The sequence below is a fragment of the Athene cunicularia genome (assembly GCF_003259725.1).
Source record: "Athene cunicularia isolate RWA chromosome Z unlocalized genomic scaffold, athCun1 chrZ_part3, whole genome shotgun sequence".
NCBI classification, from domain to species: domain Eukaryota; kingdom Metazoa; phylum Chordata; class Aves; order Strigiformes; family Strigidae; genus Athene; species Athene cunicularia.
This window is the reverse complement of record NW_020799144.1, coordinates 7,580,775-7,598,471: the sequence shown is the minus strand read 5'-3', so window position 1 is coordinate 7,598,471 and position 17,697 is coordinate 7,580,775. Positions and strand designations below refer to the sequence as shown.

The following is a 17,697-nucleotide window of genomic DNA, read 5'->3' as shown; positions in this document are numbered from 1 at the left end:
CTGTTTCCAAAAGGAAGAGACAGCTCTTCATTGCCCATGTGCAAGAAGCATTAGTATAAGGGAAGTTGTGCCAGAACTGCTGCCAGTCAAATTCTAAGCTTCCAGCATGGAAATAAATTAGCTTGTGGAAACAGCTTAAGCCTGGTTGCACAGGAGATCTCGAAAGCTTGTAATAAAGCCCTTCCAAAAGAAAGCTTAAAGAATATGATGGGATCTGCTTAAAATATGAAAACTCTGTATCAAGGTGTCAGAACAACTGGAGGAAGGACCAAAGATGGAGCTTGCAGCCACTTTCATGAAGCTAGCAACTTTCCTCACCAGTTCTTTTGGGAGATAACATCATACTAGCATGCCTTGCACTTTTTAAGCAGGGAAGAGGTTTGCAAAGGCTGGAACCCACTTCAGTCTACTTGAGTGTGTTCCTGTAGTCATAGGTCCTGTGGAATGTCTCAGGTCATAAAATAAAGGCTGTGATAGTTTTACCTGATCTCAGCCTTGAATGAAATACCCCGATCTAGATCAAGTAAAGCTTCTAGACCAAATCTGGTTAGGAACGGGAAGGCTGATAGCTGTGGTAGTGGGTAAAGAACAGAAGATGTGTACACTGAAAGTACTACTTCGCTGTACTGCCTCATCTGCAACAGCAAAACTCTCCCCAGCAGTCATTGCTGGCATCATGCCCTGCTACTTGGCTAGTTTTCAGTAGTTGAAGGCCAGTTTAGAAGCTAACCATTTGTACTTCTTAATGGGTGGAGCCTCCTAGCTAACTGCACAACCAACAGCACTTAGGACTGTGGAACCTTCGTTTAACAGTAGGCAGGATCAGTGTGCTGAAGTCTTATGCTATTGCTAGAAAGAGGTAGGCTTTGAAGTGTCACAGCAGATGGCCTAGCAATCTAAGTCATCTCAGGCTGTAATCCTTTCAGCAGAGCACCTCCTCATCATGTTAATCGGCACTGGCTTTCTTCCGTGGGACTTGGAATTTTTTGCAGTTGGGGAAGCAAGACTGCAACATCTGTTCTAGTCTGCTTTTACCATAGAAGGAAGACTGTGCCCTGCAGAGCCTAGCAGGAAAGGAGATCTGCAGCCATCTGCATTTCTATTTGTCAAAGTAGTTATCAAACCACAAGCTTCTGAAATACTGACTAGTATTAATTGTTTTATATAACAGTGACTTCAGTGCCAAGGATTCATGCATCAGCTTCACCTTTAGTGCACCAAGTAGCTGCTCATCTGCTGTTTTAACTACCTACCTGCATTATCAAACATCAGCACAGTCCAAGTCCCAGCAGGTACCTACTGCTCAAAGCTCTTCATGGAAAAAACCCCTTTTTGTCATAACACCTGTTATTCACAGTACAGTCACACTGCCATGAATCTGAGCAGCCCTACAGGGTGGGCAGAGGGGAGGCTGCTTCTGGCAGCCAGGCAGATAGAATGGAGGACAGGTTCTGTCAAGACATTCTTCAAGCCTTAGAGAGCATCCACGAAGGCCTCCCTCAAGTTTCAGAGTTATTTCTAAAGTAAAGAGCAAAGATCCTTAGCCTCTGTCCCTCACATCCTCAGGCCAGTGTCAGAGCTTTGCCACCTGCTGAAGCAAGTCAGGTGAAGGTCTAGCAAGGCCTGAATCACAACCCACAGCAGAAATAGCATGACATTCAGACCTTCAAGTTCATGATTTACTGGTTAAGTGCTAGGTTTTTGTGCACAGCTGTACAACCGCTGATTCTTCACACATTCCTACAGAGTTTGCAGGATCCCTCAAGACACCCAAATTTACAGGTACATAAGATCAGATGATTCTAGCAGCCCAAGTTTGGTATCCTACAGTACAGGGCAACTAGGAACTAACTGCCTGTGTTCAAAATGCATGAGCCCTCCCAACTATACAGGCTGCTATCTGGTAACAAAACAGCTTCACATTCTTTTGTTGTATTATATAGTCCAAACACCTTAACTAGTTAGCCTGCCCAGAAACAGATACTAAACGTATCAAGAAGTTAACATTGTCCAAGTATAAAAATCAGCTGAATTTTATAAACTTCAAGTCTGCATGTGACATGCAAATAATGAGTTGGGAAGCTTCCAGCTGATGTCATCTTCTCCCTCCTTCACCCTCCCAGAAGATTTTCCAAGATTCTAGATCTACAAAGCAGCTTGGATCCACATGAAGTGAAACCTCAGGAGCTTGGTATTTGGCCTTCTGGTTGACAGCCTACCCCAATGGAGTAGTACACACCAGAGAAAGCATCCAGGAATCAATCCTTGAAGGCTAAACAAAAGGTCTAGAATTCTGTAGGTATTGGTCTATTGTCAAATGAAGATCACAGTCTCCTAAGTTAAGTGCAGCTAGTCAATACTGCAGCTTCTACAAACTATGTTAGCTTTCAACTATCCTTTCTCAGTAAGTGTACAGCTCAACCAGACAGCAAAGCTCTCTAAGCTGTAGTCTATAAAGGAATTGGAAGAAGTGGTTCAACAAGGTCTTCCAAGCACAGATAAACTCATCTCTGGACAGGTTAGCCTGAAACCACCTGATGTTGCAAGCACATGCTCTTATTCAACAGCAGAAGTCACTGAGAAGTGTTGCTGTTTAGAGGCAAGCAGTGCACTTAGTCCCTCATGTCCTTATCTAACTCCAGAACCTTACAGCCAGGACTATTCTACTCTTAGAGCCTCACTGCTTCACTTCTGCAATTCAGTGCTACACCCTTCTTCTGTTTCAAGGCATTCTCTTGCTTTTTGCCATCCATTTCCCAGAGACACACATCCACAGATACAGTCATGTAATGGGGACAACAATCCCACACAACAATTCCAGTGGGTTTCTGGAATAGTCTTATTTCTGTACCTTCAGTACACAACAATAAGCCATAGTAGAATTGTTCCTGGTGACTGGAAAACTAAAATGCCTTAGATGTGAATATTCCCAAGAACACTATAAAAGCTTGCATTTAATTTGGTTTTCAGAGACCTGTTCATAGCACCAAGTTTTGAAAGCAGATTTAAAAAAAAAATTTATAGAGTTCTCTGCTACTGGCCTGTACAGGTCAGCTCCACATAGAAAGAGAAAGCGCCCTTCTACCCTCCAGTCCATCTAGATCAGTTCATCTGTCACCGATGGCATAGTATCCTATTAGAAGATCTCACTAAGCATCTGTAGAGTGAAAGCTCAGTCTGTACAACACTTATTCAATACCAGCTGCATACAAATACCTAAACTTCTCTTCAGATAGAGAACAGAGGAAAAGGCATTTGCTTCCCCTTTATATATCCAGGCATCAGCGTTATACTTTATTACAGGTCTTCTTTGTCTTCCCACACATATCTGCAGTAGATATGAGATACTGCATGTCCCCTTCTCTTGCACCTGTCTTTGGGCAGCTACTTTAAGGCAAGAGTGACTAAAGCAGGGATCCACACTGCAGAGAAGGAAGAATACTCTAGACACAGTAGAGAAAGGGAGGATAACAAGGCAGTCTTGTTCTAGAAGGTTTAAACAAACAAAAAGCCCACAGTTAAAACTCCAGAAACCCCATTCATTCTATACTGATCGACAAGCAAGACCATGTTAAGTTGTAGTTTGACAAGAACTGTAAGAATCAGCTTCTAAGGCTGGACTTACCCTCCTGGGAAAGGACAAGTGGTTACATGTACATCAGCTCCTGACATCTTTCTCCAGTAATGGGAAGGAGAGCATAGTGTGTGGGTGTACTCACAAGGAACAAGATTATACCCTCAGAAGAGGTCAGTGTTTTCCACTACATTAATCACATAGAATCAGACTGCAACGTTGAGGCTATTTTAAGACCAATACAGACTGAGCTCAAATCAGAAGTAACTCTCCTCTCTCTTACCTGGAAATGTGTCAGCAGAGGAGGGACAGTGCTGAATGTTGATGACACAAGCCCAGATTTTTTATGTCCTAGCCCTGGAGGGCATTACGCAGTAGGTCTGTGGGTCCTGCAGTGATGGGCACAAACCCCTTAACTCTAACATGCCATACATACCACACCTGGCCCAAGTCCCACCCCTACAATTCTGGCAATACCACTGGTATTTTGCCCATCTAACCAAAAAGCCACTAGGATAAAGACTGGATCAATTTGCTCTCAGGCTATTTTAAATAGGTGTCAGAGTACGGCATGCTGCCAAGCCATGAGTCTGATGACTTTGTTCTGGGGTTCATCAAACTAGTGTTTCTGCTGTAGGTGAGAGTTGCCTGGAGACAGACCCCTCAGTGTCCCTGAGAAAACAAGAATTTTAGATGCAGCAGCTGATTGTAACAGCGTGTCATTTGGTACCACTCAAGACCTGGGAGCATTCTTGCTTAGAAAGGTATCATATTCTGAACAGTGTTTCTTTGCACTTTGGCTACACAGAGAAACACAGGAACAAGCTTCTCAGAGACACTACATGATTGACAAGCACTTTCCAAGCCTCTCATGCAGGTCATGAAATTCCCACTTCTTTCCTGAGGCTAACAGACAAGTTTTATAGGATGGATTATTTTACTCTGTGGTTTGTATTCCCATAAGTCATCACAGTTAAGCTAACCAGAGCAAGAATGTGGGCACAGAAATGTTTTCTACAAATCCTACCTCTGTTGCTGAAGTCTTCCAGCACTCAGCTACAATACAGCTCAGTTTCAGCCTTCCTGTGCATGGGGGTAGAGTGGGGTGTCATAAGGAGGCAAGTACCACATTAAACCATCTTTTAATACAGTCGGGCTACATATCTGTCTTCTCACAGAGTCCTTAAGATGGTGTTCGCTTTTCCTAGCCTGGAAGAGAAACTGTACAGTATCACACACCAGCTAAATGTGGTTCAGATTACACTCTAAAAATCATGATCATGAGTGGCATCTCAGATGTTTTACAGCAGTTAAGACAAGTCCTCCAATATTAGTAAGCCATGTTACCGTACTATTTTGTGCACAAAAGGTCAAAAGGCTTTGGGGGCCTCACATTCAGCAGATGAAATGGGCTGTTATTTGGAGCAGACATTAAAGAGACAGAATGTAAAGGAATAAGACATACTTTTGTCTTATTAACTCACTAACCTGACATGTACTTCCCCATATCCTCTAAACAGGAAGGAAAGTGCGACAAGTAACTGGATGCTTGCCACATCTTACAGCTCCCTTACTGTGGCAAGGTATTTTAAATGCAAAGAGGTGTTTTAACACATCCACAGGATGAACTGTTCTTTCTGATGAAACAGTTCCAGATCCAACGTTAGCTTCTACATCTGTTTACGACGCACTACAGCCCTCGCAAAGAGATTTATCTAACCTACCTAAGCAACAAGCCAGTCTGACAACTGTCCAGCAAGATTAGTTCAGTTATATTTAAGCTGTAGAAAGTAAGAAGTGCTTGTGACCCAAAGGAAAGCAAGAGAGTTTAACATTTGGCCAGACTTGGATTTGCATCCTTTAGCAGCCCTGAAGGTTCCTTTTTCCTTCTACAGTTCTCAGTAGAAAGCAACAGGCACTAGATGTGCTGAAAAAATCTTCAAGAATGGTAGAAGCTACACGACTTCAGAAACATTTAAAAAATGCAGACCTTTTGAGACAAGTCTCTAGTTACTTTCTTTTAGCTCTATTAAGTTCCATGTCCATCTGCAAGGAGTTTGTTTCAAGAATATTGTTTGTTATAAGTCTTGAACTACTACCAGAAGGGTTCTGCAGCTGTGTGCACAGGAACATCACAACCCATTTTAACATGCTAAAGAGCACCTTATTAATGAGCAAGCTTAACACACCCAGTGTTTTGTTTAAAGCTTCGTTTTCAGAACCTGAGCTCTGACCCTCTAAATAGCAAAGCAGCAGCCAGGATACAGACCATGAGCAGGAAAACTCAAACCCAGCATATGACTAGGAGTCTTTCCCTATCCAAGAAGCCAGATTTATATCTGATTACAGATGGAACAGTTTGTTAAGCTTGTCCAAACTAAACTGCTCTCTCTTAGAGACATATGGCTTTGTGTTAAAGCTCTACAGACACATCATGCAGCAGTTTTTTTCCTGTTCATGCTCTGAAAGTAGGTTTAACTGCATCAGTTATCTAGGTATCCAGTGACACCAAAGTGCCAGTTTGGCTGAGATGTTTTTGAGAGCAAACAGTGATGTTTTTAGTATGTGAACAGATGAAAAGGATCAGGAAGAAGCAGAGAGCAGAAACACGAAAGGAAGAGATGATAGGGGGCTGGAAAGTACTGTAGTATCCTAGTGAGTATTTTGTTTAAACAAGCAAGAACACACCTCCATATTGCACTATGATGTGGATTTCCTCATGCTCTTTGTTTTATGAGTTGCATTAGCATTTCCCCACACAAGCTTACTGGAGGTTTCATGAGAGCAAGTCAGACTGATGAGACATTGCTGTGCAAGTAAAGGAGACAGAGATATTCAAAGGTTAGAATTCATTGTTTCATCTCAAACCTTGGAAGATGTGAAATAGCATGCTCTAGGAGGAACTCTTGAGTCCGTTTACGCAGGTGCAATTTAAGGGACAGCCCTTCATCATGTTTACTGATAAACAAGACACTCTCTAGCAGACAGGCATTTGTTCCCAGAGGGGTAAAACAAAGTGCAGGTGTTGGAATGAAAAAAAACACAAAAAAACCCCACAAAACCAAAAGCCACACAGTATGACCACTTCCCTCCCTGTTTTAAGTGAAGCAAGTGAGGAAAAGCAGTCATGAAGTATTTCCTCACACTAGAGAAGTTATCTATAGAGACTGATGGAGGAAAGAAACAAGGCTTGAGATCTGCAGACTAATTCATCTATAAACACCCTTTATTTATATGGCCTAGGCTCACAATAGCTACTGTGGCACACGCAGGTGTTTGGCATGTGCGGCTTCTAGTGAAGTATACTGATCCAGGATCAAGCTAGTCAGCACACTGAAAGCATATAAATCCTGAAGAAGCCAAAGCTGATCACTGGCACTGAACAGTATTGATTAAAGTTTTCCAGGAATTTTCTTGGGGACAATCCAAAACACAGCTTTGTCTTGGCAGTATCCAAGATTTTCACTTACAATTTGCATTATATTAGCATCTAAAAAGCTACAGCAAAGGTACCAGTTCTACCCAGATAAGCATGGGTTTAAGTAGCGTCTGGAGCAGTCTATCACTTACCATTCCCACAGGTCAGCACTTTCACCACCAAGTTAGTTGAAAGCAGATGTTGCTAACACCATCTGCAGCACTTAGGGGGCTGTCAAGGCTTCTCTGCCCTTGAGCAACACCTGCACTGCAGCATATTCCTCTCAAGGAAAACATCACATCATTCAAGCTCACTGGAAAAGTAAGGCCAACTATGCAGACAGACTTTAAGATAGCGAGTCTTTTATACCCTGAGAGGGCCTTCAGAAATATACAGCAAGTTCCATTCAAGCAATGTAAGGCAACACTTTCCCCTGAGGGCAGGACATTGAACCAGTGTAGTAACAGCTTTTCTGGGAGATGTGACAAAGAGGCTTCACCCCTTGCTAGTGTTTTGGCTTTGAAAGGCTACTAGTTACTGTCATCAGATATTTAGTATTACAGTGCTTTAAGAGAGCTTGTTTTTTCAGATTTAAATTCAGCTTGAGGTTAGAACACAGACTAAATAAAAATCAGGGTTAAAGCACATGCTTCATGCATCCATCCCTAATAACACTGTAGACCACTATTATTTTCCAAGACAGGCAGAGAGGCTGTCATCCTCGTGGTAGGGTCTGCACTCCTTAATTTGAGGGTATCATCTAGAAGCAAGTAAAGCCATTTGGTATTTACACTTTATTTTCCTGGACTATAAAGCACTACACATTTTGTTATTTCTTTGCTCCCACACATTAGTGTGGTTCTCTTCAATCCATGACACATAAAACCACAAATCCAAGTTCAGCAAAAGCCCATCTTTAGAGATTAGAGGCACCACCACTTTCATTTCCAGAGTAACTTCTCACCTACTGCTTACTGCTTCACAGAAGCAGTTTAGAAGCTCTGAATGTGGCTGTAAGACAGTGATATTCTCCAAAGGAATTAATGCTTTGAGGACCACTCTAAATACAGCTGTTGGTTGAGCTCTTTCCTTGCCTTTTGAAAGAATTTTGGATTATTGCCTTTATTTTCAGAACAATTGCAGCTAGTTCCACTAACCCATGTCACCTACATGGTTATTCAGACTGGTATTTCATAATTTCTGTGAAGTATCTGGTTAAGAATCATACAGCTGAAGGCAACACCTCTTTCTGCCCCCTGCCCCTCTCTATTTAGAAAACAAAACATGCCCAATAAATTCATTTGTCAATAAATCATTTTAGCTGGAGTGGCATTGCAAATGCTAACTCATTAAAAGGGTTGCAGCTCACTGGATTTTTCTATCTTCAGTTTGTCATTGCAGTATTGCTAGTAGCTAACTTGCAGTCAGTTACTGCCCCACAGTTTTTCAATAACTCATCAAGAGTAAATTCTTACGAAGACTAAGTTCACTCAGCTTTTACCTCAGGGCTGCAGTTGCAGCCACCTCCAAGCTGAAGTCTGGAGCTTTCTGCCTTGTTTCATCCTAGTCATGGAGTAGTTTTCTCCATTCACAAGAGCTTGGAGTCTCAGCTGCACTGCAACCTGGGCTCAGGCAGCCAAGTCAGCCACAGCTTAAAGAGTCAGTACAGCTCAGCATTTAAGATCTTGCTCAAGGTCAGCAGAGAACAAGCCTCAGTGAAGTTACTTCTGAGAAGTAGAGCAAATGTTGGTTTTAACAGGTGTATTGTCTTCTTCAGACTGGCAGGACATCCAAGTTACAATCTCAAAGATGTTTAGGTGTTATAAGTAGATTTTCACATAGCAGTGCTAAATCTCACTGCACTGTTAAGAGCTCCCATCTTGTCTCCTGACCTACATTACAGAAACCAGCCTCTCCACTCAGATAAGGAAAAGACTGGCTAGTGTGACAGCCAGACGATATGTTTGAGATACCACAAGAGTACTCCACAACGCTAGAAGACATGAGAATAGCTCTCAGGTTAATCTAGGAACTGATGTCTCCCAGACCACAGTCTGTCAACCAAAAAGCCTCAGTCTTTATTCTCTGCCCCTTCCATTGTTAAATCACAGGGACACGCTGCCCAAGACTTATCACAAACCCCTGAGGCACCAATAGGAGAATGAAGCGCCCACATAGCTGTAGAAAGAGAGCTGCTTAACCAATCTGGTTATCCCCTTCTCCCCATGAAGCAGCTCAGAGAACATCCAGCAGCTCGGGCAGGTTCAAGGCATTCCAGCACAGGCAGCCCAGAGGATTCTTTCCGACCACCAAGCATAACTTTTTCCACCATGGCTTGCAAGTTATTGCCAAGACCCACTCTGAAACCCAGCTGAAGAACCAAGTTCCTCTACATACGTTTTGAATATTTGTTTTCAATACTCCGTGTCATTATGAAGCAATCCTGTTGAAAACATTATGAAAGCTGCGCAACACCAAATTCAACCTCAAAGTATACTCCTCCCTCCATTAAGTTGAAATAAGAACCATAAAGTAATAATACTGTTATACAGTAAAAGCTATGTTGAATTTTACCAGATGGAAAGATTAAAAAAGTAACAGTACTAAAACAGACAGTTATGATGATGCAAGTGTTTGTCCCAAGTTAAGAGTGTTAGTTATCCTTCCTCTCATTCAGAAGAGATGAAATTGCCAGTTCCAGAGAAACATACTGTACTGGGAAGTTGTTGATCACAGAGACCACCAAGGACCATTTTACAACAGTACTAGAGCACCTACATTGTAAAATACCATTAATCACCCTTACCAATAAAATCCCCTCTCTATGTGAAAGTAACCGTAAGGAAGCACACAAATGTGTTGTTGTACATGCTTCCACACCAAACCCTAGAGTGCCTACAAGCAAAAAGGAGACAAGTACTCTATCCTTTCAGTAAAATACCACAGTACTAACCTATCCAAGTGATATCATGAGCTTGAGAGATGAAATAGCTAGAGGAAGCAGTTCTAGTTACCACCATTATGAAAGATGGGAAACTGAACTCAGACAGCAGCTTGGCTGTGGGTAGAGCACTGATAGCAAGCTGAAAGCCATGCTAGGTTTAAGTCAGTTCTTTTAACTAGGAGACTAGAAAAGAGCTGCCTGACGTACATACATGCACACAGGAGAAGAGACAGCAGTTCCTTTGAACAAGATGGTGACTAAGCTCATTCTTTGAAAGCTGATGGTCCACCTCTAAAGTGTGTGGCAGACAACTGCTTGTAACTAAAAACTTCCTGGCCTAAGAACTATGGTTCAGCAATTTAACTGCAATGTAATCTCCCCATTCAGTGCAGTGACTGGAGGAAGAGGACCACAGGACTTCCCAAAAGCCAGGAGAGCAGCCTAAATAAATAGGTGAATTATGAAGAGTCAGGAGACCATTCAACCAAACTAGCAATCCTACCATCCTAGGTGAAAGACAACATTCCTGTGTCCTTCAAGCATTTCTGCAGATGAGGACAGGGATTTACCGTAAGAAGCCTCATGTTTACAGGTCCTTATAGGTAACAAATCAAAACAATATTTGCTAGAGGAACAACACAGCAGAGGTGACATCAATCTAGAAGGTTGCTGAAGTGCATTGATGACAACTGCCTGACTCAGGTGACTGATAAGCTGACAGGGGTATATGTTTTGCTGAACTTTAGTCTTACAAAGAAAGAAGAATTCGTCAGGGAGATGAAAGTAGGGGGCAGCCTCGGCCACACTAGCCATGAGCTGGTAGAGTTCAGGATCCCAATAGGGGAGAGCAAAACAAAGAAAAATCACAACCCCAGACTAACAGGGAGCAGACTTTGGCCTCTTCAGGAATCTGCTACGACAAAGGCACATGGCCCTGAAGAGGCATGCAGGAGAAATGGCTGATTTTTCAAGGAGCACCTTTCCAGCCCCAAAACTGGTCCATCCCAATGATCAGGAAATCAAGCAAAGGTGGCTGGAGAACTGCATGTGTGAACATGGAGATCCTGACAAAACTCAAACATAAAAAGGAAGCATAAGAAAAAGCAGCCACAGTTGACACAGAAGGAATACAGAGACATTGTCTGAGCACACAGGGATGGGTTTAGTGAGACAAAGCCAGATCTGGCAAAGGATCTGAGAACAGCAACAAGAAAAACTTCTACAGGTACATCAGCAGCAAAACAAAAACCCAGAAAATGCAGTCCTGATGGGGCAGAGGATCTGATGACAAAGGACAGATAAGGCAGAAGTACTTAGTGCTTTCTTTGCCTCAGTATTCATTGAGATGATCAGCCTTCAGGAATCCCAGGCCCCTAAATCCAGTGGAAAAGTCTGGAATAAAGTCAATTCACCATCAGTGGGAGAGGACCAGGTTAGGGAGCATTTCAACAAACTGGACAGACAAACCCATGATGTGATGGACTCACAAGTGCTGAGGTGGCTGAAGTGCCACTTCAATGCACTTCTAATGCCACTTTCAATTATTTTATCCTTATTACAGTGATAAGAGGAGGTTCCTGAGGACTAGAAGAAAACAAGTGTCACTCCCATCTTTGAGGCAGCAGACACAGGGAACTACAGACCAGCCAGCCTCACCTCAATCCCTGTAAAGGTGACTGAACAAATATTGGAAACCATATGCAAACACATCACTGTATCCTTCATGAGAAGTCATCACGGACTTGAGTGAAGTCATGCTCAAGCAACCCAATATGTCTTATAAAGATATGACTGTCCTGGTGTACAACAGGAGAGCTTTAATCTGGTTCATCTCAAATTTTAAGAGCTTCCTTCAAAATTGTCTCCCATAACATCCTCCTAGACAAGCTGATAAGTACAAGCTAGGCAGATATACAGCAACATGGGCTGTAAACTGGCTGAACTACTGGGCACAAAGGGTGATCCCACAAATTCCAGCTGGAGGGCAGTCACTAGTGGAATACATAGCAGGCAGTAATACAGCCACTGCTGTTTAACACCATCAGTGACCTAAATGATGGGATAGGGTATATGCTGAGGATACAGCACACTTGCTGAGGATGCAGAACTGAGTTGAGTGCTTGATACACCAGATGGTTGTGCTGTCATTCAGACGGATCTCAACAGGCTGGAAAAACAGGCTGACAGGTACCTCCTGAAATTCAGCATGAGGAAATGCAAAGTCCTGCACCTGGCAGCAATAACCCCACGTAGCAGTATGTACTGGGGGCTGACTAGTTGAAAAGCAGCTTGGCAGAAGGAGAAAAACCCACACCACACACAGATCCTAAGGGAAAAGTTGACTGTAAGCCAACAATATGCGTCATGGGAAAGAATGCCAGTCTAGAAAGGGAACACGCAGGAGATCCTACCAATATGGATAAATACCTGATGGTAGGGCATACAGAAGGTGGTGACAGAGTCCTTTCAGTGGGTCCAATAACAGAACAAGAGACAACAGGCACAAACTGAAATATTGGAAGTTTCACTTAAATGTAAGAAAGAAGTTTTACTTTGCAAGTGACTAGATGCAGGAGCAGGTTGCCCAGAGAGATATTCAAAAAACCAACTTCACAGCATCCTGGGCAGCCTGCTGGGAGCTGAGGGGTTGGGATACAAGATATCCAGATGTGCCTTCCAGCCTCAACTTCCCCAACTGTCAGTTTTGTGTTCCTGTAGATCAGAACCAAGATCACTCATCCATACTTACACTGCTTCATAAGTTCACCAACTTCAGTTCCTGACTTTCTGTAGTCTTCATTCTCTCCCCAAGACTGAGAATTTACCTCCAGATTGCTTTAACAACAATACATGATGCTGGTCTAACAGTTCTCATTTAGTCAGAGAAAGAAGAGGTTTGTAGAAGCTCAGGCAGATCTATTTTAAGATTTCAGATTATACTGCAAACTGGTTTCATCTGTGGGTGGATAAAGTTAAGAGCAATAATTATAAACTAGCAACCAAGGAGGCTGGAAGTAGAGCTCCAGACTCTCAGTATATTTTTTTATTGAAGAGCTGCCAGGCTCCCTTCCAGAATGAGTGCTAAGTAACAGTACTCTAGCAAACACACCAAGTACTTATACTTGATCAGGTGCTAATACAGGCCTAGTGATTCACCAAGGTGGTAGCTTGGAAGCAGACAAGCAAGGGGTCACATCCAAGCAATAGTTTTCAGTTAGTAACCAGAAGCTTGCAGCAGGAGTTGTAACATCCATCTCCTTGAATTAGCAAATTCAAGCTATGGATTCACTGCAAACCTGGTATTCCACATCAGCTCTGCTTGATAGACACTATCTGTAAGAGAGCCTTGAAGCTCATTCCAGCTGTCTTAAAGCCAAATACAATGCAGGCACATCTTTAAAGAAAAGCTGAACAGGTTACAGGTAACTTGGGTCATTACAGATGTCTGAAAGAGTACAAGGGAGTCTGAGCCTTAAAACAGGTGGGATATGAAAGCTTTTGGAGTAATAAGCAAGAAACCACTTTTACTGGGAGTTAGGACCTTATCAGGTAGCTGCCAGTCTCAAGGCAGACCATAGCAAGAACATCCAACATCACCCTGTTAGAAAGATATTCTCACTACACGAGTCTAGAGGGACTACAAGGACCATAGCTAGAGCACAGTCGGGAGCAAGCCATACCAAACTCTTTCTAATTCTGCACAGCCTGGCACTTCAAACACTTAGCAGCATACTACTATATCTGCACAGCCTCAGTGGGGATACATCCTGAATATTATACTTCTACAACCATTTGGGTACAGTCACACAGCAGAATAATGTCTGCTTCTCACCTCCGCTCCAAACCCAGTAACCCATTAACAGTGCCTTTTATCCCCAGTGGCAAAGGGTTTGTCCTAGCAGGCAGATTCACTATCTAAAGTGACAAACTAGTGAACTGGAGTACTCACATGCAAGCAGAACTTCCTTTTTTTTTAAAAAAAAAAGGGAAAAAAAGCAGAGAAATCCACACTGACACTTCCCCATTTGTCTTACCTTCTGCTGCAGAGGATCTGCTCTAAAAAGCAGATCTCAATTACCTTGCATGCCTTCCAGAAGCTCCTTAAGAGAGCAAGAACTCAGATTTACAGCTAACCCTGCAATGGACACTGCCATGCACCCTGACAGATTGTTTCTTCCTGCATGTTTCCCTCTCACTTGAGGTAAAAAAAATATAAAAGAGGGAGTCAGTACTGCTTAGGTTCAGCTTTAGCTGTCTCCTTGTTTGGCAGCTAGCAAGCATCAAGAGAGAAACTCAAAAGAGCTGATGGTGGTCAGGTATCAGGACAAACAACATTTTACACAATTAGCCATGAGAGGAACAGAAATATCATTACAGAAAGATGTAGCCAGCACAGAAATGCTTCAGAGACAAGAATCTACAAACACAAGTAGTTTTATGTTTGCAGCAAAATCCCTGTGAAAGCCAAATATTTAACCAGAAATGTCCATTTCATTTAAGAGGTTAGATGCTACTCAGATGTCAAGGTTTCCTGGCTCTTATAACAGCTCTCTCAGGACGAAGAAGGTATTTCAGACAATCAAAGCTCTTGCAGCCCTCTTCATAAAATTCAGAAAACCTGAGACTAGTCTACTTAGCAGGCCTTACAACCGAGGAAGCCACAGTAAACAGCACAGGTTTTTCTTCCCTTTTTCATGATCTACTACTGCTCTAGTAGCACTAGCCACTGTTCTTAAAACAGCAACCAAAAGTTTAAGAGACTTCAAAGTTAGAGAGGGTCCAAGCTACTACATTAATCCCACATTTGAATCAAAAACTAACAGGACATGGGCAGGCAGTGTTCCTGTCCTCCAGGATTCTCTGACTCAGGAAAAAGTTTTCTTACTCAGCGTCTCTAAAAAAGCAAGGAAAACATGCTTTAAAGAATACAAAACAGAGATGGCAGAGGTTCAGCCACTTCAGGCTGTGTCAGCGTCAGACTGTGTCAAGATGTGGCAGTGGAAACTGAAGCACTGATTTACAGGCAGACAACTTCCCTTACTTTTCTGCATCTTCTCCCATCAGAGGATGTCAGCCTTAGATACTTTTGTCCTGCAACAGTGTTTAGGAAGTACCTGCTCAGAACAGGTAAGAATCACCCAGAAAATCCAGTTAGTCCATAGTAATGTGTCAGCCATTGCCACCATCCTGCTAGAGGGATGTCCTAGTACAGGCCTGGGTATGGGCAGTGGTCTTTACATAAGCTTACTGACTCAGAGCCACTTTGAAGCATCAGATTTCAACCCAAACTTCTCCTGCAGTGCCAATCTCCAACAGATTCTCCAGGAAGACACTAAGAGAGCAGACAAGCACAGATCCTATTCAAGAATCAATAAAGAACAGCTGCTGAGCTTTAAATCTGAGCCAGACTTGAACACTGACCTCCCTCTGTTACCCAACTACTAAAGCTATCCACACATTGTAAGCTGACTAGTAAGCCAGCCTCTCAAAATATTAATGACCACCAGAAGATGAAAAGATGTACATAAGGCAGTTTCACCTATTTACCTCCACTTACCATACTTGCTCTCTAGACTACTCACACAGTGCAGAGTTTACTACTGCCTTAAACATGAACACCTGTTTGTTCACTGAAGTTTTTCTTTAGATGGGAAAGAAGTCATCTCATTCTTCTCTTGCCAGTGCATCAGGTATTAAGTGGAAGAAGGGACATTCCTCACACAACAGAGCTGTTGGACTCCTTCCATCAGAAGGATCAGATATTTGGCTTTTTCTGCTAATTCAGCTAGAAGGAAAAAAGAATGCTGCCCTCTTCCTACTGGAAATCCTTTTATTCTGCAAGGCTCATTACCGTAGTGTCACTTCCAGGTCAACCACAGAATTGCTCTCAAGTCTAAAAATCACTTACCTCAGCACGTTTTTGCTATTCCCTTTACAGTATGTATGTGCTGCCAAATGCCTACAACAGGACAGTACTACAGGTACTAGAAGATGGACTCAACCTGTGTTGCTGGTAGAAAAACTGGGCAAGATTCTTCCTACTGACAAGAAGTTAGCTGACCAAGACCTGAGTCTAGAGAGGTATTTCCGCTCCTAGATTATCAGGGATACTGATACACTTTTCAGACATCTCAAAGCAGTAAAGCAGAGAGCAGACTGCTTACAAAAAAACTCTTTAATACAGCTGAGGAAAGAAGTTATAGGGTGTGAGCCACTCCTCAGAACAGTGCTGTTCACCAGCTACACAGCAGTGTGGATGGACAGTGCTAACAGAATACAGTACCACCACTGCACTCCTGAGCTGCAAGAAGACCTATGAAGGCAGCAGCCAACTCCAGTTGCTACAAGCTGGTCAGACAGCAATCTAGTTACACAAGTAAATCCAACCAATTGTAGACAAAAACCTCAATGATTCCTACTGCCACCTTACTCACATACCCCCTTCTCTCAGAGGCACATCAACTGTTTGACAAGTTTCTTAGATGAAGGTATATATTCCCAGAGGGAAGGTAAGCCTGGCTTCTCACTTGAGCGACAGTGGTTAAATGTTCAAGGAGAAGGCTCCTTACATCGGCAGGAACAAGTGCCGAGTCAGTACAGCTCAGTTACAGGGCAGCAGAAGGTGACACATGGAAGAGGTCTTGACTCATTCCCCCAGAGCATGGGAGCGTAACACAACAGACAGTGCTGGCAGCCCCAAGGCCTTTGGAGACTAGCAGACCCATCCTGCCCACAAGCAGCTCCACGCTCCCCAGAACAGCCACAGGAAGGACCTCTTACCACCAGCAGCTCTGTAACACCTTGTACACACCAGCTGGCCCAGAACTGTTTATTATGAAGTTTCAGACCAGTCTTACTCCTTGCAACCCTTGGTCCTAGGAAATTCTACCTTAACACACTTCAGGAAGTCTGCCCACAGAGATACTAAATCCTTACAAGAGTAGTTAATCTACCAGGACTGCTGTGCTGACACTTCTGCTTTCACATTCAAGAGTTATCACATCCAAGGCCCACACACGAGCAATGCTACTTTATAAAGTCCCCTAGTGTCCCACGGACACATAACAGAGCTAGGGAAGGGAAAGCCGGCACAGATACTCATGCAACAGCATCCTTTCCATATTACACTGCTATGAAGAAGCCAGCAGGAGTTCAGCTCTGGAGAGGACAATCACAGACAAGCTGATGGCAAGCGAAACAACGGCAGCTCCAACCCTTCCCCATGAGGGCTACAGGAAGGAGACAGCGAGGGAGTTGCAACAATTCTTGAAGCATTCGGACCCACTCGTAGAGGTTATGAGCCCCAGGGATCAGTAACATCTTGCCTCTCGCACCCACCCCGGTGAGAGTGGGAGCATCGGAGTCCCCGCTGGTCCCTCGCAGAGAGAAACACGATGCCTGCAGCCCCCACACCAGGAGCCTTCTCCCCTCCGGGCAGCCCCAGGCTCTTGCAATGGATGTCTGCAGCGCACGGGGCTCCGTTTCCCCGCGGGAAGCCAGGGAGGCAGCCGGCGAAGGGGATGTGGCAGGGAAACACGCACACACAGAGCCCTTCTCCCTCCTCTCCGTGCTCCCCTCCACAAGCAGAGACACCGCGCCCCCCCTTCCCCGGGCCGTACCTTGTCGGCGATGCTGCGAGGCAGGAGCAGGTCGGGGCTCGGGGTGAGCGCCGGCCCCATCTCCTCGCTGCTGGACGTGGCCAGGGGATGCGGCATCTCCCGCAGCGACTTGGGCCCGGAGGACGGGAGAGACTTGGGGGCG

General features: G+C 43.8%; 1 protein-coding gene across 2 annotated transcripts in view; it reads right to left on the bottom strand.

Moving 5' to 3' along the window:
* SNX30 (sorting nexin family member 30) overlaps window positions 1-17,691 on the bottom strand; it is a 54,394-nt gene extending 36,703 nt beyond the window's left edge. For both annotated transcript variants that reach the window (XM_026866592.1, XM_026866593.1), the window contains exon 1: window positions 17,556-17,691. In XM_026866592.1, coding sequence (XP_026722393.1) covers window positions 17,556-17,651 — 96 coding nt within the window. In that variant the 5' untranslated portion in view covers window positions 17,652-17,691. The remainder of the gene's footprint in view (window positions 1-17,555) is intronic.
* Between the last annotated feature and the right edge of the window lie 6 nt (window positions 17,692-17,697).